Consider the following 22,018-nt stretch of genomic DNA (forward strand, 5'->3'; position numbering starts at 1 on the left):
GTCTGCTCCCCGGACCTCAACCGGTAAGTTATTCCAAAGAAGAGGAGCCTGATAACTAAAGGCTCGACCTCCCAGACTACTTTTAGAGACCCTAGGTACAACGAGCAGACCAGCATGTTGAGAACGCAAAGACCTAGACGGATTATACGGAACAATTAAGTCTTTAAGATACGATGGCTCGATGCCATTGAGAGTTTTGTAAGTCAGAAGAAGAATTTTAAACTCTATCCTAGATTTTATAGGTAACCAGTGTAGAGACGCTAACACTGGAGAGATGTGCTCTCTCCTCCCAGTCCAAGTCAGTACCCGAGCGGCAGCATTCTGAACCAGCTGAAGAGTCCTAATAGACTTATTAGGACAGCCGGATAAAAGAGAGTTACAGTAGTCCAGCCTAGAAGAAACGAAAGCATGGACCAGTTTCTCAGCGTCGCTCCGAGACAAGATGTGTCTAATTCTCTTGATATTGCGAAGATGAAAAAATGTCGTCCTTGAGACCTGTTGGATGTGAGAGTTAAAGGACAGGTCCTGATCCAAAAGAACTCCCAGGTTCCTGACAGTGGTGCTGGAAGCCAAGCTGATGTCGTCAGAGGCGGCGATGTTGTTCAAGAAAGCTTCTCTGAGATGTTTAGGTCCAAGAACAATGACTTCAGTCTTCTCTGAGTTCAGCAGTAAGAAGTTTCTGCTCAGAGAGTGAATAAGATACAAGACAAAGGAATAGACATAAAACATAAGTAAAATGAATTTGTCAAGGACAAGGAGCAATATAAAAGACATAAAACAAATTAAAATGAATAAAAACACAGAAAAAGCAAAATAAAATAAATAAAATTGATAAAAATAAATAAAACAATCGCCGGCTACTGTGCTTCAAAGGCCAGGGAGAAAAAGTGGGTCTTAAGAAGGGATTTAAAAATAGGCAGAGTCGGGGCCTGTTTAATGCTATGAGGCAGCCCGTTCCAGAGTTTTGGGGCTGCGACAGAAAAGGCACGGTCCCCTCTGAGCTTCCACCTGGTCTTAGGGACCTTCAGGAGAAGCTGATCGGCTGACCTGAGACAACGGGAAGGTGAGTGAGGTTGAGAAGCTCAGAGAGGAAGGGCGGAGCGAGACCATGGAGAGATTTAAAAACAAATAAAAGAATTTTAAAATCAATCCTAAATTTGATGGGCAGCCAGTGAAGTGAGGCTAAAACAGGGGTAATGTGCTCATATTTACGAGTGCCATTAAAAGACGTGCTGCTGCATTTTGTACAGTCTGTAGACGGGCGATGGAGGACCTACTAACCCCCACATACAAAGCGTTGCAGTAAAACAGCCGAGTGGTCACAAAGGCGTGGATTACTGATTCAAAATGCTGCCTCGAAAGAATTGGCTTAATTTTGGCCAACTGCCTCAAATGGAAAAAGCAGGATCTCACAACAGCCTTAATCTGCCCGTCAAGTTTAAAATCAGGATCCATTTTAACCCCCAAGTTTGTGATGGTCTGTTTGTTGTACTGGGCCAGGGAACCCAGATCTACAAGGGGGGGTCCCAGTCGTACCACCGAAAACCATCACCTCAGTCTTTTTATCATTAAAATAAAATAAAAAAAAATCATACAAAAACAGCTGCGTGTAACACCAAAATGCAACAACAGCAAACTACCAGAAACTACAAAAAAAAAAAAAAAAAAAATACACACCCACTGTGCATTTTTGTCACCCAATACGGCAGTTCAGTCAGTGGCGGCTGGCCAATAGAGGGCGCCAGGGCGCCGCCCCACCGTCATTACCGTCAACATTACCTTGAAGCATGAGACATTAAAAAAGAAAAAGAAATAATAAAATATAACGTTCTGAACTATACGTATATAAATTATAAATTTAAATTTGCACAATGAATGTTATATATTTCATGATGAGTAAAGTTGTTTCATTCATCTGCGTTGTCTGATTGGTGACGTGTTTCCACCCCGGGGCGCAGAAATCTTTGGCCATAGACCGTCGTTATAAGTTGTACATGCGCAGTGGCTCCTCTTCAATACAAGAAATAGGACCATGTCAGGGCGCACCTTTCCTGCGCCCAAAGCTGAATGCAGCTGGATTTGCATACCACCACCCTCCCGCTATGGAGCCGACGTCACAGCCGTCTACTATAAAGTGCGGTTGATTGACAGGACGAGTCGCGGGAGTAGGAGACGATCAAACGGAGACGAAAGATGGAGAGAGAAAGCCTAAATAACACAGTTAAGTCGCTGATATCGTTACCTTTTGAGAGGAGATCGTATCAGGAGAAGGTGCATGTGAAAGAGAGGGGACCTGATCAGCCTAACATCACGATCATTCAGCAGTCCAAAGATAGAGGGAGGCAATACACCCGCTCTTTTTCCAGGACCTGGTTTAGCAGCAAGGCTTGGCTAACGGCATGTAGCGAGGCTAACGCTTTATTCTGTTTTCCCTGCCTCCTTTTCCAAACGTCAGGATCTGACCCAGCATGGATAAAGACAGGTATTACTGATTTAAAGCACTTTTCAGAAAAGGCAAAGAGGCATGAATAAACTGGGATCCAGATGGAAAATGCCCTGCGACTAGCTATGTTTGGAAAAATAAACATTTCATGTCAGCTTGATGAAGGCTACAGGATAGGGATCCGTAAACACAATGAAGAAGTTGACAAAAACAGGCACATCCTACCTTAAATAATAGACTGTAAATACACAGGTGTGATACCCTAGCACGTTTGCTTGCTTATTAGTATATGTCTGTTTTGGAGTCATAGCCCCCCCTGGATAAAACACCACCAGCCGCCACTGAGTTCAGTGTGAACCAGGAGAGCACTTTTACACATGGTTTGGCTCCAGGGAGGTCACTTCGGCGGGGTGACTGCCCCCCGCCCCCGCCCCCCTCTGTGCACACCCCTGTCAGAGGAAACATTTCCTCAAAGTTTACAAAATGAAAGATGAAAAATGTGGCCTTAAACAATTATTGCAAGATACTACACATAATATGATTGCAAAATTTTGATACTAAGCTAATTGATGTTAGGATAACGAGGGGGGGTCCTTGGAGGTGGTCCATGATCTAAAAAAGTTTAAAAACCCCTGATCTGCACGTCCCAAAACCTGATTTAACTTCAGTAATTAGAGAGTTAAATCCAATTTTTCCCCTCAAAAGTACAACTACACATTAGAGATAGACCGATATCGGCGTCGATAATCAGCCTGGCCGATATCAGGCATTTTAAGGAATATTGATATCTGCCTTTTTTGTTAGATATACGTGTTCAGGGATGTGATACCACTTTTTATGCAGACTGATACCAGTACAAGTACTCCTCTTGAGTACCCACCAATATCAAGTTGCAATACTACTACTACTTTTGATGCATAAAATTTGAATTCACAGTGACAGATTATTTCGATCAAAGACAACACGGTCACTTTGACACTATGTCCAAATGAAACACAAACAACTCTCTGAGTTTATCAATTTTTTGATAAATATTAAAAAAATATTAAAAGAGCACAAAAAACTAACAACTGTCAGAGTTTAAGCATTTTGAAAGTAAACTAAAGTGCAAAATTAAGCAGTTTAACGGATGACTCTCTCGCTCGATGTAAGATTTTCTTGCCTAGAGTATCTGCAGCCTTCATGAGCACTGATACCTTGAAAAAAGGCTGGTATCGGCCTGATACTGATACCTGGTATCTGGTACTCACCCATCTCTAGTTTAAATAAGATTTATTTGTGTTGAAATTTAAGAAGCTCAGGGCCATCCAGTCTTTGATGCCTTCAAAACACTACACCAGGCGAGAAAACTTTGCTTATTTAAATTTTTATTCGAATGTGTGACTTCAGGAATTTTCATTTTTGTCGTAAATGAATATCGGCCTCCTCGACTAATGATAATCGGTATCAGTATCAGCCCTATAAAAACATATCAGTCTATCTCTAGATGCCTTTGATTCTTCTTCACACTCTTCTTCAAGTCTTCTGCTTAAAATCAGACGTGGTTTGTGTCTGAGGAGTGAGGAGGGCAGCAGGAGGAGTTTCAAGCAGCAGAAACAGTCTCTCGAGAGTCCTGATGCTTGTTTATTCTGGCAGGAACAGGTTTAAAAGAACAAAGAGAGAACTTGGCTGAAGAACAAACAGAGATATAACCGCTGAAGAAGTAACAACTTACTTTAATACACCTGAGAAAAGCAATCCAGCAGCTCTGATGGAGTGGCTGCTAGATAAACCGCTCACGTTGACTTCACAGGCAGCCAATCGCAGAGTGAATTAAAGCCGAGTGGTCCAGCCGCACATTTGCATCGATAACGCTGTTGGAGATGTTTCAGAGATAAGACTGATCCCTGGTTACGGCCTGGGAGGAGGAGGAGTTTATTGCCTGGATGCAGCGAGAGTTTGCAGACAGCATCCTGATCAGATCTTAAAGCTGAGCGTGGATTCGTTTTGTTACAGGAAGAATATTTTGGGAGAGTTTAGAAATATTCCTGACCCAAACACAGGCCGACTCTGCAGATGTCGTCTGCAGACTGGGAAAACGCTCACTCAGCAGCTCTGTAAATGACTTCTCTTTGCTGGAACCAATCGTGTTAGGCCGGCAGTGTTTCATAAACACCGTCTGCTCGGCTCCAGGTGAGCTGAGACGGAGATTTGGTGATTTTTACAGGGAGGCAGAAAGAAAAACAAGCACAGAGTAATGGAAAACAGCGACAGTGACATTCAGGAAAGAAACACTTGAGTGGATTTCTAAGAAGATTTAAACTTTCAGAGGATGGAGCGATCACAGCAGAGGTGGAGCTGACTGCGTGGAGCTGACGGAAACCTGCTGCAGCTTTATGGAGACCATCTAATTGATTTAAGTCGTTACCCCCCCTCTTCTTCTTTGACTGAATTAATCGTCCTCATTTGGATGTTCCTGCTCCATCTGCGCCCACAGAAGCCTGAAGTTAAGGCCTGAAGTTAAAGCGAGCCGTGTGTGTTGGAGCGCTGTACGAGCCAGGAGCAGGAATCAGTCAAAGAGACGGGGCAATAAATCGCCTTTGACCTTTAGTTTGACATTTTTGACCACAACAACACGCGTGTGAACATGCAGAGCTCTGCTCAGAGGGTTTTACTTTGACAGGAGGAGACACACAGGGATAAATATGGCTGCTTTTTGAGGCGATGCACCTGCTTTTCAACCTGCAGGAGACGCTGAAAATGGGACTGAGGAGAAAAAGACTTTTAGCTTTTAATAATTATAACTTTATTTGTTAAAACAGAAGTTTACAAAGTCAGGACGTCACAACAGAGGTCGACCGATATGGGTTTTTTTGGGGGCCGATGCAGATGCCGATGCTTTCCAAATTTGGGCAGCCGATGCCGATATGCATAGCCGATTTTTCCAATTTGATATTCAGGCCGATTGTTAAATAAATATATATTTATCACATTTTTGTGAAACGCAGCAATTTCTGAGCAACTAAAAGAAATCTATTACAACAAGTCGTGTCCAGTCCTCTGAACATTTATTCAGCTTTCAAAACAATGACATATTTTGTCTGAGTAAACACACGATGTAACAAGCAGTAGTAAACATTCACACTCTTCTTAAAATGTCAGAAAAGAAATTTAAACTTATTAATATAATTTGAACAAAAGTATGTAATGTATCCAAGTGGTTCCACAAGTTTGAGGTGCTCATCTTTTTTGTGCCTGATCAAAAATTGCGTCATTTTATACAACGGATCAACGATCGTCTTTTTAAAAGAAAATACGGCCGATGGCCGATAGAGACAATGTCCAAATATCGGCCCGATCTACCTCTACGTCACAACAAGGAACACAAGCTTCAGCTCAAAGAAAACTAATCAAAAAGTTTTGTTCAGTCGAGACAAGTCTCATAAAACTTTATTGTCATTGTAACAAGTACAACAAAACTGAAGTCACAGCAGCAATCAAGAAAACCAAAGTAAGAAAGTGTATAGAAAGTGTAAAAAGCTCCTTAAGAAAATCGATGCTGACAGCTTGTCCATCATTGTCCAGTCAGCCAGCCTCCACCTCCACAGGGTCTAGGACTGAGCTTCTCTGTTAGCCATGTCTGTGAATAGCATGATGCTACTCTGCCTTCTGGTATTCCCTCTGTTGCTGGGTTAGCACAGCTAGCTCGTCCATCTTATTGGAGATAGATCTTACGTTCCCAATAACGATGGATGGAAGGACAGGTCCATGTCGTCACTTCTTAGCTCACACCTGAGAACCAGCACGTCATCCTCACCTCCTTCTCCTCACCTTGTGGGTAAACATCTGGCCTAGCACCAGTTAGCATTAACATGCTACAGGCTGCAAACAGCTGATTTCACATGTAAACAATGCAGCCATGGTTACATGTAGGATCTCCAGACAAACACAGGAGAAAAAGTAGTAAAAATATCACTGAAGACACAAGAAGTTTGGTGTCCATGACCAACAAATGAGCCAAACAAAGTGATGACCCACTCCAAATGTAAAGATTATGAAAAAGAGACAAAGTAATTACTAGAAACGGACAAAGAAAAGAGAGCTTAAAAAAATGAGAAAAAAAGTTTCTTGTATTAAGACATTATTCTCTTTAACTTGTTACATCAATTCAGACCTCATTTTGTCTTGAAATAACTTGAAACAAAACACTTTTCTGCACTGATCAGGTGAATGTGGCTCATATCAACTATAATAAGACAGTTTTTACTCAAAATAAGACAAAAACACTTGATATGATTTCACTTTTTGCAGTGTGTGGGTTAGTTTTTCAAGGTCTGGTGGGCGAGTATTTGTTTATTTTTCCCACTAACATTTAACTTATAGATTTACGCCAACATGTGTCGACAACTAGTGAAAGGTTGTAGAGAAATCCTCAGCAGAGCGTTTTATCCTGTGATGAGTGAAAGCAACAGGGTTAGAAAAGTGTCGGAGGTGGTGAAAATGTGTTTGGTGGATTCAATTCATCAGGGTCTGTGGGTATTTTCTGACAAACACTTTTTTTGTGGAGTGGCCAAAGCTTTGTGTGTGTGTGTGTGTGTGTGTGAGTGTGTGTGTGATGACAAAAGAGACAAAGAGGGAAACGCAGAGGGAATGTTGTCCCCTCCGGATTGGAATGCGTCCCCTTCCCCAGGTCACATGCTCGGTTCAGCCGTGCCCCTCGCGGAAAAACACGCCGCTCTGACACACCAGGTGACGCTTTGTGAGAGCCGCGTCAACTATGTTACCCTTTAAAAAAAACTATAAATCAGCAATGGTTTGCTCCAAAGTCACATGACCCAAATCAGCTGAGGGCCCATCCTTTTTGGTGTGAACCTTGAAGAAAGTGTGTCATGTTTCAGCTCCTCCTCATCAATATTTCATCAGAATGATTGTCTGTACATGGGGCGCATTAACTGTTCATCAACTGTGTTACCAACATTTTCTGCTCTTCTTACTATAGATGTTATAAAGAGCAAACTGTGAAGAAAAGGAGCAGAAATATGAGCTGATGGAGGTCAGGTGGTCTGCAACCTTTACCTTCATAGGAGCCATTTTCAGCTCACCTGAATTAAAGTCATTTAGGAGCCATAAAATCTACTTTATCTTCACAATAAAGACGTTAAAAAGTATAAAATTCAATGCTAAGTTAAAATCTAGTGAATAATTATCAAACAAGAAGTTCCTTTTAATTTACGAAATTATTAGAGCCTGACTGATATGGGATTTTGGGGACCGATGCCGATACCGATACTGGGGGCAAAAAAAGCTGATAAATCAGCTGGTATATATAATAAATTCATTGATATACACAGGATATACACTGTATATGAACACAAATTATTGTAATACCCATTTGATTCAAGACAGAGACAGAACACTATTGAATTAAAACAAAGACCTTTAATTATAAAACTGTAAACATAAGAACTGTAGTGTAAACCAATGATTAAAAAAAATTGCGTTAATTTGCAAAATTAAAATATGAAAAAAAAATAAATGAAACATGTAATGTTTTTTCATTTTAAAGAAATTTGCAAAATAAAAAACCAAAATGTAAAAAAACAAACATATATTTTGAAAAAATATCCAAAAATATGCAAAAATATTTCCAAAAAATTGAAAAAAAAATCAAAACTTTGCAAAAGTTTAGAAGAAAAAAATTCAAGACTTCACAAAAATTTCAAGTATATTTATAATTGAGAAAATTTGACATTTTTTTAAACATTTGTTATCTTGTTTAATTAAAACAAGGAACTTTAATTTTAAAGCTGTCAACATAAGAAATGGAGTGTAAACCAATAATTTAAAAAAAATGCCTTAATTTGCAAAATTAAAATACAAAAAAAAATTTTAATGAAACATGTAATGTCTTTTTTATTTAAAGAAATTTGCAAAAAAAAATTCAAATTAAAAAATCCAAAATATAAAAAAAACTTACATAAATTAAAAAAATATATATCCAAAAATGTGCAAAAATATTTACAAAAAAATTGCAAAGAAAATCAAAGCTTTGCAAAATTTTACAAGAAAAAAATCAAGACTTCACAAAAAATCCAAGAATTTTTTTAAATTAAAAAATTCGATATTTTTTCTAAACATTTGTGATCTTAAAAATTAAAAAAAAAATAAATAAATAAATCACTAAATGTAGAGTTGTAACGACAGGTTTCTCTCCTCTTGGGATTTTTGAGCCATAATTCTTTAAATTTTGGATAAACCGTGATAGAAATGACGAGGGACGTTGCTAGGGAGCGTCTGACAGAGAAATGTTGAAAAACTCTAATTTTTTCGTTTTGTTACTTAAATATTTAATAATTCATTAGATATTAAGCTTGCTAATTAATGAATTTAGTACCTTCCAGGTGTATCAATTGCAATCAAATAGAAAATGAAACAAAAAAAGCACAGATTTATTTACTTTTTTGTAAACTTGAAACATTTCCCTGATGAGAGAATCCCTCTGTTATATCTGCCTCACGTCTGTCAGAGACGCGGACCCCGGCTTCGTGGTCAAGGCCTCCCTGCTCGCCTGCACAGCGATGAATCACACCCACTCGTTGTCATCTGCTCGTTAGTGATAATTACGTTTAATCATAGTTATTACACCTGGAGGTGCTCTGCAATGATTCACTTTGAGAAAGGAAAGTTAACTCCATCCTCACGTCTGTCTGCTGCTCTCACCCACAGGTTCAGCCTACTACGACAACGTGAGGCCGCTAGCCTACCCCGACGCGGACGCCGTGCTCATCTGCTTCGACATCAGCCGTCCGGAGACGCTGGACAGCGTGCTGAAAAAGGTCAGTGTCACATTAGGAGAAGGGAACAGCGTGTGACAGTTTTTCAGGTACGCTCTGTTTCCTGTCGGGACACGGAGACACAGACGAGCCTCAGAGGAAGGATCCTGATATTTCTTCCTCTTACATAACACACATACAGTGCACACAGAAAGGTCACAGGAAACTTTCCCCGCTCATTTCTGGTCAAGGAAGATTTTTTTTGAACATTAGAAGAAAAAACTGCAAATTTTCTTCATTTTTCAAAGAGGAGCACAGATCTTTTTCTGCTTTTTAAAATCACAACTCACATTTTCTGCTGGACATTTAACCTTTGACCTTTGGAGTCTGCAGACATTCCTGCAGCCAACACCATCATTCATCAATGACATCATCCATATCAGACGAGTCTTTCACGCTGGACCGTTTCCCACGTCCACGGTGGACGCCACTTGAGAACTAACTTGACCGCTGACCTCAGGAGGTGACCTCAGGTTTCCTCTTTGATGGCCGTGAATAAACTGCGCTCACACTGCGTGCACAGGATGCCACAGTGACACATGAAGGATGTATTCACACCAGCAAACAGCTCGTCTATCCTCAGTTTCCATCCCTAACACGCCCTCACTTCCCCGTATCCTTCCTCCTCAGCCGTATTTTCACATCCTCAGCTCTCTCCCACCGAACCAAAGGTGTTATTCTGCTCTCACCTTTTTTTTCTCGTTGCTTTAACACTTGCTCTGCTGCTGGCGACATTTTCTCACCTTTTACCCAGTTTTTTTTTTTTTTTCCTAACACTCTGACGAGCAGCTTGCGAGCATCCTCACTCCACCTTTTAGGCCACTCTTCTCACTTCTGACTGAAGCATCAGGAATATGAAAGAAATCATTTCTAAAAAGCTGCTTCAATGCAACAAATTAAACCATCCTACACTTTTACAAACCAGGACTTCATTAATCGTTTATTACACAACAGTTTTGTAAAACATGGAAAAAAAACCCCAGAAAAACTGCTCCATATAACACAGAACTACATCTTTTCCTTTTTTTTTTTTAATCACTAAAAGAGTTAATAATGAAAACAAGCTTCATACATTAGGGCTGGGACAAGATGCTTTTCTGCCATTTTTGTGATTTCTACTTCACTTTCACACCAGAGCAAGTGAAAGAGTTGGATGATGATGATGATGATGATGATTACAGTCTTTATCTGGAGCCACATTTCCCCCCAAAAAAGCTCATCACACGAGTCAGTTTTTCAATTTTATTCACGGATCTGACACTGCAACTTTTTTTGAATAAATGAAAAAATTCTTTATTTTGAGCATGTGTGTGAATAATGCAAGAAGTAAAGTAGAAAAAAATCCAAAAACAAAAAAAACAGAATAGTCAAAACACCAATAACAGGATGCATCCAACACAGCCAGAAAAGAGGAGAAACATAAACTTATTTTAAAACCTTCTCCAGGACTCAATTGAACAAACATATTTACAAAGTAGTACATAATAAATATTTAGAAAAAAAAGATAATTTCTATATTTTCAACGGGGGAATATAAAACTTATTTTTCCATTTATTTTTCCATTTATTTATTTATTTTTTTACACATTATTTATTCATTTTAATAAATGATGAATGAATAAATTAAAGAAATTTATTTCGGTTCTCTTGCAAAACATAAAACAATTTACAAGATCAAAATATAGTTTTGAAATTTCAGAATCCCCAATAGAACCCAAAAGGGTTTAGGTTGAAGCTTAAGCTTATTGAAACCCACCCCTCTTGTCTTATTAGATATACAGCAAAAATAAATAAATAAATAAATAAATCACAAAGTTTTTTTTGTAGAAAATAATATAATTGCATATAATTGCTAGTAGAATTGGAACTAAGTGTGCAAAATGTCAAACCTATTAATTACAATTTTCAAATGCGTATTTTTAAATGATGTGTTTTTTTTAGTCTTTTCAGTATTTTAATGTACTACAAGTTTTTATTTCTTTGGATGAGGAATTCTATAAATTAACTCCTTTAAATGACAGACAATGCAATTTGGTATTTGTTCGTATCTTTGGTTTTTGAAAAATAAATGTACCCCTCAAACTATTTATATTTATTTTATATTTTTATAATGTTTATTTATTTTTAACTATCTTTTAAAAATATATTTTATATTTATTTATTTTTATTTTTTTACTTATCCGTTTATTTGTTTTTGTACTGGTGAGCAGTGCACCACTAGAATAACATTCAAGTTTTTTTTTATCTGTGTTAATATTATCACTGTCTGCTGGTAGTGCACAGTTGGTATGAGTGCACAGGTGCATATTCATAAATATTTGTAAATATTTTTTTACAATTATCAGTCGATTGTAAATGCATATATGTTTATTTTTTTATTCAAATGTGTGTGAAATAGTAAATATGTATCATTATTATTGTGATTTAAATTTTTATATTACTGAGACTGCTGGGGACTAAATTTATGAAAAAATTTAAAAAAATAAAAAGATCTAAAAAATAAATAAATTAGTAGAATGAATAAAAAAAAATCATTAATGAAAACACTGGATTTTTAAAGGCTTTCTTCCTCCCTGTTCCTTATGAAAACAATTTTTTCGAATATTTCCAGGAGGTGCATGGGTTTTGTCACGCCTTCGTCAACTGTGGTCCATGGTTTTTTTTTTTTGTAATCATAAAATGGTGTGAATATTCTAAAAAAAAAAAAAAAAGGTTCATCTACAAAATCAAAATCACTTTCATTTTATACATTTTCCAATTTTGTGCCAGTAAATTATTCTTAACTATATTCAAAGTTCCCTCCGTCCTCATCACATTTATTTAACCCAGTTAATACACAAAGACTAAAGTGAAGGACTTCAATCTGAACAAAATTGAAAAAAAAAAAGAATGTATAAAGAAATTGTTGAAACAAAAGAATCTGATACTTTGATACAATTTTGTCTCTCACCCCGATTATACACGCTGCTTAACCCTTCTCAAAATGAGCTAACTTGCATTAATCTCATTTTAACACTAAACAATTAAAGATGCTCTCCGTTAAGTCTCCTCTGATTGGTGGACGTACCACAGAAGGCGTGTCCTCGCAGAAACATCCTGTCTGAATGTTTTTGATGAGAGTGTTCAAATGTGCTGTTACCAGCCAGCTCCAGTTATTAAGATCCACAGTTTAATTTTCCCTTTTGATGAGCCAGTCTCTGCTCTCTGACGGCACCGACGGCTCGTTCTGCTCTTCACTCGGCTCCAAACTCTCTCTTATTCTGAACATTAACACAAACAATGAGCCGCTCTTCCCATCGCTCCTTTGTGACTCATCGAAATCGCTGCTTATTACCAGTTGCGTACTGTTCAGCGGATGGGCCCCAGCAGCTCACTCTGCACACACACACACACACACACACACACACACACACACACACACACACATGTTCGGTAACAACAACAACAAAAGAGTCTCTTTGTAAAGGAGAACAAATGGAGCAAGTATGTAAAGTGGAAGCCTGTGCCATGGTGTGAGGAGATAATCACTGGAGTCGCAGAGACAAAGAGGCTGATAGTTTGAGTCACGTCAGTCAAATGTAATGAGTCTCCGTCTTCTTCCTCCTGCTGCGTTTAAAGTATTAAAAAAAAAAACAGATGAACTGTTTCCTGGTTTGAGTCTTATCTGTCCTGAAAGTCCAGTTTTAATATGACGATCTACAGGATCCGCTCTTTGTGTGACTCAGGTTTTTATCCAATACTTCAGGTTTTGTTTGATCAGATTTCAGCTCTGTGTCAACAACCAGGTGTGAAAGTGTTGGGTGTGACACGGTTTAGGTTAATCACTTAGTTGACAGAGTTTTACTTCGAAGCAACGTGACCTAAATTCAGCTTTTCCTCATGAATGGACAGGTGTGTTCAGTTAAGCTGATAATTGTTGCTAATGTGAAGAATCTGAGAGAAGACTGAAGAATAAGAGCTTGAAGTAGGGATGGGTACCGTTCACATTTCAAATGATACGGTACAGATGCCCAGTACCTGGCAGGTGGTATCGGTACTCAACGGTACCAATTAACGTTAAGTTTGTGTGCTTAAAAATAAATAAGATCGTAAAGTTTTTCAATTTAGCATATTTATTTCTCAGTATATAAACTTAAAATGGTGTGTTCATGTTCAGCATGGAAAATTGCCTACTCTTCAACTCCCTCAGTCATAAGGATGCGTTTAGGTACAGAAAAATGATACCATTAGATTAAAAAGACAAAAAACAAAAAAAAACCTTTTTATTTGCCTATTTGCCTTATCCAGTACTATCAAATAAAATGCTTTACTGAAAACATACCAACAAACAGAAATATGGAGAGGAGCTATGTCTGTTTTTTGTTTTTTTTTTGATAAAGTTTTATCCACACCTGTCTTTTTATCTTGGTAAAGGGATGGGTACTGTACTTTTATGGGTGCTGACCAAATTCTGTTAGAAGTATCGGGTACCAATTCACGTAAAATCAAAAGTCGGGAGTTGGACTTGGAGGATCCTTTTAGCCCCGTTTCCACCAAGCGGTTCAGTTCGGTTCGTCTCAGCACAGCAGGCATTTTACGGCGTTTCCACTGACTAATCCTGGGACAGATCCCGAAATAACCAAGACGATTCGTCCCACTTTTTGGGACCCTTCCATTGGGGTGCCAGAATAAACCAAACCTATCCCAGAAGGTGGAGCTACAACACTGCAGACTGTTGATTGGTTGAAAGAATTGACACTACCTGTACACTGTGTCGCACTGCTTTGGCGTCACGGTATTGTGTAATCTAAAACCAGACTGTGTGATCTAAACCGGTGGAAATGGGGCTTTGGTAACCAGTTTCTTGTGATGGACATTTTACGGGAAAGAATAATGATTTTAAAAAGGTAAACATTGTCCTCATGAATCAAGTCTTTAGGGATCATGTGACCTAGGAATTGTTTGATTTTACGTGAATCGGTTCAACGGACAAAATTCAGTCAGTACCTATTAAAGTACCTAATTCGGTACCCATCCCTAACCACAACACGAGACTTGGCATCAACATTAAATGAGTTTTTTGTGATAAGTAACTCAGAGTTCACCAAAGTTTTCAAGAAGGATTTATTTCCTGTTTCAGACTGGTGTGGTATGGATGTACTACTTAAAGTTTAATCACAGACATCAGTCACTGACCAGATAAATGACTGTTTTTGTCACAGCAGCACATTCGTTATCTTCATCTTCTGTGTGATTAATAACAAACCTGCTCTGACTCATCCTCTTCCTGTCTGCTCACAGTGGCAAGGTGAGACGCAAGAGTTCTGTCCCAACGCCAAAGTGGTGCTGGTCGGCTGCAAGCTGGACATGAGGACGGACCTCAACGTGCTGAGAGAGCTCTCCAAACACAGACTCATTCCTGTCACCCACGAACAGGTGAAGAAAACACACACACAGCTTCATTTCAGCAAAAATTAAATAAATTTGTTGATTCTTTAACATATCTGAATTTTCCAGATCAGCACTTTTCACTGACCTTCAACGCTGATTCATTACAAGTCTTAAAGCATCATAAACAAACTTTAAAAAATGGGTTTTAAAAGTGACATTTGCTTCAGATCATAACTTCAACAAACAGACGTGAGAGCCCAGGCTGAGCAAAGATCGAGACAAACAGCCGGATGCGCGATAATGCAATTGTTTTGTTTGTGTCTTGAAGCGATGAACAGTGGCACGCATGAATTTTAATAGCCTATTTTCATGTAAATCTGGAGTCCTGCTTCTTGGCAGCGTTTGTCAACATATTAATATTTCCCGATACCTCCAACAAAGCAAATGTAACCACTCTCATTTTCCTGTCAGTAATGACATCCAAATTGGTCCATCAAGCTCTCAGATGAGTTTCTCAGCGCAAAGTGATTCATCTCTTATCCAACAGAAACATTTAATCACAGCTGACTTTCTCTGAAAGCCTGACAGAGGCTGTTTCTCAAGTTTAAAACTTGGATCTTAAACTGAAATCCTCACATTGAGAGTTAACCTTTCTGTGCTGGGTGAAGAGAGCACATCGTGTTTGCAGGAATAACCGTACGGTGGGAAGCTCGTATCCTTTTGTTGTTGCAGGCCGGGTCATATCGAAAAATAAACACAGCGAGCCTTAATTTCTGTTTATTAGCTTCACAGCGTGTAATGAGAGCCTTTTGTAATGGCTGGAAAATTAAATACAGCAACATGTGAATGGAAACGGCTTTACAAACAACTGGAGCAGAGCGTGAAGTCATTTTAGTTTTCCCTTGGGCCCATTCAAAGGACTGGGGACTGTACACTTCGTCCACTTGACCAGCTGATGTGATTTCTAAAGGGGGAGCGGAGCTTCCACCAGAGTGAGTCGCGCATCGACTCTGTGACTGCCGCTGTAATTGCCTTAAGGCTCTCAGATGGAGGCTCCAAGTGTTGGAACGTTTCCATTAATGCGAAAATAATGGAGCCTCCCTGGGAGCACATCTCCAGTCTTTGATATTATTTTAGAGGAGCAAAATTACCACATCACAGCGCGGGGTATGGTTTATGGAAAACTCCTAAAAAAGAAGGAATATAAGAGACACCGTCACCCTGTTTCACCCCTTTATAATGTGTGTGTTACACATTCCATTTTCCCGCCTTCGGTGAGTCACATGACCAGCTGCACGGAACTCTCAATCATTGTGACATCATCACCAACTGCTGCCCTCCCAGGAGTGAAACTGAATGAAGTTTTGAAACGTCTCTGCACAGCTGCCATAATTTGACCAAATCTCTTTAAAAATGAGACATTTTTTAAGTAAATTTTATCAGGAATCCATTCATGTCGTTTTTAAAGCTGTACCACTTTTACTTTTTTTGTGTAGAGGCCTAACTGCTGCAGCTTGTGTGGAGCTGGATCCTCCTCTCCCATTCATTCTAATAGGGGGAGCTGAAAGGGCTTCTTTGGGTAGTTCACCGACTTTGAAGGCTTGCTGTTCAAAAACAGTTTGAGAAACAAAAAATTCCTGTTGAGCTTTTCTAAAGCAGGGTCCACTCTGTCATTTCAGCAAATTTCAAGCCGATACGACCTTGGACTAGATCACTTTTGTTTCTGGCCTAAAATTTGGCCAGATTTTATATTAAAAGGCAAATTGTGAGCTTCCTGTTTAAGATAGGTCAGGGGTGTCTCCATGAAAATTGTGCATCTTAATGAGACAAACATTTTGATGTTGGTTTGATCTCTCTACAGCATTCCTACTGCCATTGAGAGACGTTTAAGTGGTGCTAAAGAGCACATCTTGGTATCTTGGGGGTCAATTTTTGTATCATATTCTTTTTTTAGCTGAGTTTGTGTGGTGTGTGCTGATTTTGTTGAGTTTTTGAACACTTTTAGGGGATCAAATTAGGGCTCAAAGCATGGATGGAATAATAAGAAGAAAGATACAGAGCGAATACAATAGTGTCCTCTCCCTTAATGCGAGAACCTTAAAAATGACTGCACCATATACACAAAAGTTTAACTAGCTCAGATTTAAAGATGGTGCAAAGCATTCTTAAATATTTCATAGCTGTATGCAGTATCTTAGTAGCCCCAGCTGGCTATCGCGCCTCTGAGGTTGCAGGCTCCAGTGCACATGACCACGAAGAGCCTGATGCCACAAAGAGGGAGAAGAAACAGGATGTAGGAAACGATGGTCATAATAAACGTCTCTGTTATGTTTATGAGCGTTGGCGCTCGCAGTGCTGTTTGCTTTCCGTGCTGTTTAGGAACATGAGGCTTCTTCCCGAGTTCGAGAGGTTCAACGTGATTTACGAGGACTTTCAAAAGTGCATCAAGCATCCTTTCCACCCAATGACCCCTCCATCTCTTTCAAACACACAGACACAGTTATCTTCTCCAGCTCTGAGCAGCAGCACTCAGCGGGGCCTGGGCTGAGTCACCTGCTTTCAGACAACAAACAGACACAAAGTGAGGCGTACAGAGGGATAAATGCTCCTGTTGGAGAGAGCTTCTTCTGGCACTCTGGAGCATTTAGGGTCATTTCGGTTTTAGTTTTACAGCTTGCAACAAGTTTTAGTTCAGTCTTGTATAATAACAAAATATTATACAGTTTGTGTGTCCAGATTTTACTAAACTATACCTCCTGTAGGTCAGGAAGGATACTCAGGATAAGTGCGGGGGACACAACTTGTTTCCTTTTTCCTCTTGTTTATGCTCACACACACAACAAATGTTAAGTTTTTAATTGGATCAATCAGATAAACTGATCGTAAACCTGCAACATGAACACAAACAAACCCCCAAAAATAACTAAAATAAGTTTACAGTCATTCATGTTACATAATGCCTTTGATAAATACATAAAGTCACTCACTGACACAGCAAACAAGTACTGACGTTAAATCAAAACGAAAATGAAACTTAAAGATTAACTGCTCATTATGATGACCTTGCCCACTCCATGCTGATTGGAGAATCTTAAACTATGGAGTAGTGAGAGTGCCAAATTGCCAAAAAAATTTCTGCGCATATTTCCTTCGCTTTTAAAGTGACATAATAATATGATTTAAATACTTTTATTTATTTGTCTTTATATTTATACTTTTATTAGCCTTTTATTTTAAGGCTTTATTCTTTGATTAATATCACTTCATATAGCTACTTTCTTTCTTTCTTTCTTTCTTTCTTTCTTTATTTATTTATTTATTTATTTATTTACTTATTTATTTTTTAAGCACTTTTCTATTTATTTTCTTTATTTTTCTTTATATTTCTGTTTTTTTTTAGCCTTTTCTTTTTTTGGATTCTTCTATAATTAATTTATTAATTCATTTTTTTTTATTGTTTCATGATTCCTTTATATTTTTTTATTTATTTATTTATGATTTCATAGATTCTTATATAATTTATTTATTAATTCATTTATTCTTTTATAGATTCTTATATAATTTATTATTTATTTATTTATTCTTTTATAGATTCTTATATAATTTATTATTTATTTATTTATTCTTTTATAGATTTATTTTAGTTACTTGGCACTCTCACTACTCCATATTAAACGATCATTGATGTTAAATGAGGAGTAACACAATGTGCATCATTTACAGTGATCTGACTCGACAGATTATTAAAGTTATCTGACTCAAACAGCACTCTGCAAAGTGACGGACAAACCGAGCTAGCAACAAGCTACTTTTCGTGCTGAAAAGCCAGATATCTCTGAAAGTGGTGGAGACCAAAGTAGAGCTGAAAGAAGAGTTTATACTGCTTCAGAAATAGATGAATAAAAGTTTTACAAAGCCTCTTGAAAGCAGTAACTGTTGACCTCATGGCTGATTATCATCCTCTTTAACAGACTTTCTTCCTGTGTCTGTCTCTTTTCAGGGGACTAATCTGGCGAGGCAGATCGGCGCCGTGGCGTACGCAGAGTGCACCTCCAAATACTCAGAGAACAGCGTCCGCGACGTTTTTCACGTCACCACGTTATCGTCTGTGTTCCGCATCCACCGGCCTCAGATCAAACGTGCTGGATCACGTCGCGGCCTGAAGCGGGTCTCCCAGCAGCCGCCCCGGACTGAGATTCATGAGCAGACGCCGACTATAAGAAAGGACCGCGCTAAAAGCTGCACGCTCATGTAGGACCAGACGACCAGCTGCACATGAACTTAATTTATTGGTGAATTCTTGTCAGATCTTTGCACTGCATAAAGACGATATGATGAAAACAAGAGCAAACGCTATCCTGTGGAGTTCTTTACGGAAAATGCTCCATGTTATTTTCTTTGTGACCGTGTTCTCATCGGGGGAGGTTATTGTTGTGGGGAAAAGCTTTACTTCTTTAACGCTTCGACTCGAACAGAATGACAAAAGCGCTGATGGACACAAACGGGAGGAAAGATGAAACGAGGACGGGAGAAATCTCAACATGCAGGAGCTGGTTTGACCTCTTTTATGTTGCTTCCTGTTTTTGAAATGCTTTTCTTTCTTTAAGTGTTTGAGTAAAAGAAGCACAAAATGATGCACGCTAACTTTTCTGAGTCATTCATAAATGTCAGAGGAGGAACTCTGCTGCTCCACTTCATGGGAAAAAAAAAATCCGGACAGATAAAAGATTCAAAAACAAACTGTGGGCTGAGATGACACTCATTTTCTGAAACCACAAGTGCTTTTATTATGAAAATCTGAATAACCACTGACCACTTAACTCAGACATGTTGTGAAATTAAAATTATTCTGACGATGCACACTGGGAATTGAAGTCATTGGGGGAGAAAGTGGGACTGTGACATTATGTTGTAAATGTGATCATGAAATAAAAACCTGCTCTGCTCCGTGTTGGAAAAACTTTGATGCTAAACTCTCTGATTTGACTCAGATTGATCCTGAATTGTTGGGTTGAAGGAAGTAAAGTGAACACTGGGAGATCTTTGATCCATTATGCTTTTATCTGTGCCCCAGTATTTCTCTCTGCGTCTCGGTTCATTGGAGCAAAGCGCTCCGGTAGTTTCCAGCTCTCTGTAAGACAAGAGTGTTTGCTCTTTGAAAAACGCTTCTTCTTCACATTTTGGCTTTAAAAACTCAGAATCAACAGCACAGAAGAGAAACACTTAAAATAATTCTTAAATACTTCTCATACATGTCTTTTAAACTGATTTTACTGAAGGAAACGTATAAACAAAGCAACCATCAAACAAAAATCTACTTAAAAGAGGAGAAAACTGAGATCGTTCACATCCCTTTCACCCATAAACCGTCACAGTATTCTGTAAATCCATAATAAACTACATCTGCACCCTCACATTTAAAGCGAGCAGCGCTGCGTTGGCCTGCGTCCATGAATCTTGCAGTCTGACCTTTAACAGTCACTCTTCTACCCTATTTTTTCCCACCATCATGGACGGGGCCCCGCAGCAACTCGCTGCCTCCATGAGCAATGGGAAAGTGACATTTCACAGCATCTCTGCCGTGTTGCCATGCAGGGTCACGCCACATGCCCGGGGCGGGGCCGCGGACTGGTCTCCAGTTGGATTGGAAAGGAGGTCTACATAGATTCAACTGTCCTGCACGAGGTCCTCTGCATATTTATTCATCAGGAGCAGCTTGTGGGGGTTGATATATGCTGGACACACACAGGAAGCAGCTCAGGCAGTGGGTAAATTCAATGTAGGAGGTAATACTGGTAATTTTAAGTAACCTTAATTTCCTGATCTTATATTCCTCCAGGAAGGTCTGACAGCCATTGTTGGTTTTTGCTCTGAGACCTTTACACTTTATTGGTTGTTTCAGTTAAAACATAAAGATTTTATTGTTTCACAGGTATAGTTCAATTAGTTTTAATAAAAGAAGATTGAAAAATCAATGGTATATCAGTCTTTAATCAATCAATCAGTCTTAATTTGTAAGGCGCCAAATCATAACAAACGTAATCTCAAGACACTTTACAAAAACATTACCAGTAGGGATGGGAATCAAAAACCAGTTCCTGTTGAGAATCGATAAGAAATGTTTCAATCCATCGATATCGTTAGCCTTTGTGCTAAACGTTTCCCTTATCAATTCCCTTATCGATTCAGGATTTTCAGCTTGAAGTTTTACAGAAGAACTGACTTCATAAAGAAATGTAGATCACTCTCTCTCAGGAGATTCATATTCAGTACATTCAAAATGGTATAAATCACCTTATTTACCAAAATAACAAAATAGCACAAGCTTGATGCTAACGTATATGGGAAACTGCATTGGTATGCTTCAGCACAGAAACATATCACATCAACTCTTTGTAAAAAATACTGAGAATTTCAAATGCTAAAAGCTAACAGGCTAATGAAAGGCTACTGGCTGATGGAAAGGTTCCAAACAACTTAAATCATTGCTATAACCACTTTAAGACACTAGATGGCCTACTCAAATTATTAATATATAACAACACAGTACATCAACGACACACTGTGTGAAATTTTGACCTGTTTCTGTTTAATTATGTCCAGAAATATCCAGACTCAGGGACCAATTACATTTTATTCACTTACAGTATAAACTCAATTAAATGTTGTTGACACAGAAAACCTGTAAAGCTACTTTTGGTACCAAGAAAATTCACATCAGGAATTGATAAGATAAGGAGATAAGGAGTCTGATCTCATCTTAATCCACCATGAGTTTGACTTCCCTTTAATGGGCAGAAACCTCGGACAGAACCAGACTCATGTTACACAGACATCTGCCACTCCATCTGCTCAAAGCGTGGACAGTAAATGCTGTCAGTTATAAAAAAGTCAAAAAATAAAAATCGGTAACTGCAGGTCAGGCTTTTTAAAGATCGTGATGGGACAGAAAATTGTGATCGGTGTACCCCTAGAAGACCAAAGTGAGTTCAGTCATGTCCAACTATTACACTGTAAAAACAGAAATCTTATCAAGTGTTTTGTCTCATTTTACGTAAAAACTGTCTTGTTATACTTGATATGAGCCACTAAACTGACCAGTTGAGAAAAAATGTCTGGTTTCAGGTTATTTACAGACAAAATGAGGTTTGAAACCAGCACCTGTTTACCTTTCAAAGACTGGTTCCCTCTTCCTCTTAAATACCTGTGGAGTCCCACCTGCTGCCTCTACAATTATCATCAGTCTGACTCCTACAATCATCATCATCATCATCATGGTGGTATATGTTGATCTAAAGGCTGCTTGAAGATTTATAATCAGTCATACAAAGTTGTTATTGTGAAGTTTAGTTTCTACCACCTCAGCTTTGCTTCTGTTTGTCTCTCATGTTCC

The 22,018-nt window shown here is 38.7% G+C and overlaps 1 protein-coding gene across 1 annotated transcript in view; it reads left to right on the forward strand.

Moving 5' to 3' along the window:
- LOC141784886 (rho-related GTP-binding protein RhoN-like) overlaps positions 1-19,577 on the forward strand; it is a 45,560-nt gene extending 25,983 nt beyond the window's left edge. Inside the window, exons 3-5 of the mRNA XM_074662831.1 lie at positions 9,149-9,258; positions 14,536-14,670; positions 18,626-19,577. Of these exons, the coding sequence (XP_074518932.1) occupies positions 9,149-9,258; positions 14,536-14,670; positions 18,626-18,880 (500 nt within the window). The 3' untranslated portion in view covers positions 18,881-19,577. The remainder of the gene's footprint in view (positions 1-9,148; positions 9,259-14,535; positions 14,671-18,625) is intronic.
- Positions 19,578-22,018: the final 2,441 nt, after the last annotated feature.

Source organism: Halichoeres trimaculatus, unplaced genomic scaffold (genome assembly GCF_033239565.1).
Source record: "Halichoeres trimaculatus isolate MK-OKI-2021-1 unplaced genomic scaffold, fHalTri1.1 fHalTri1_scaffold_23, whole genome shotgun sequence".
Lineage (NCBI taxonomy): Eukaryota > Metazoa > Chordata > Actinopteri > Labriformes > Labridae > Halichoeres > Halichoeres trimaculatus.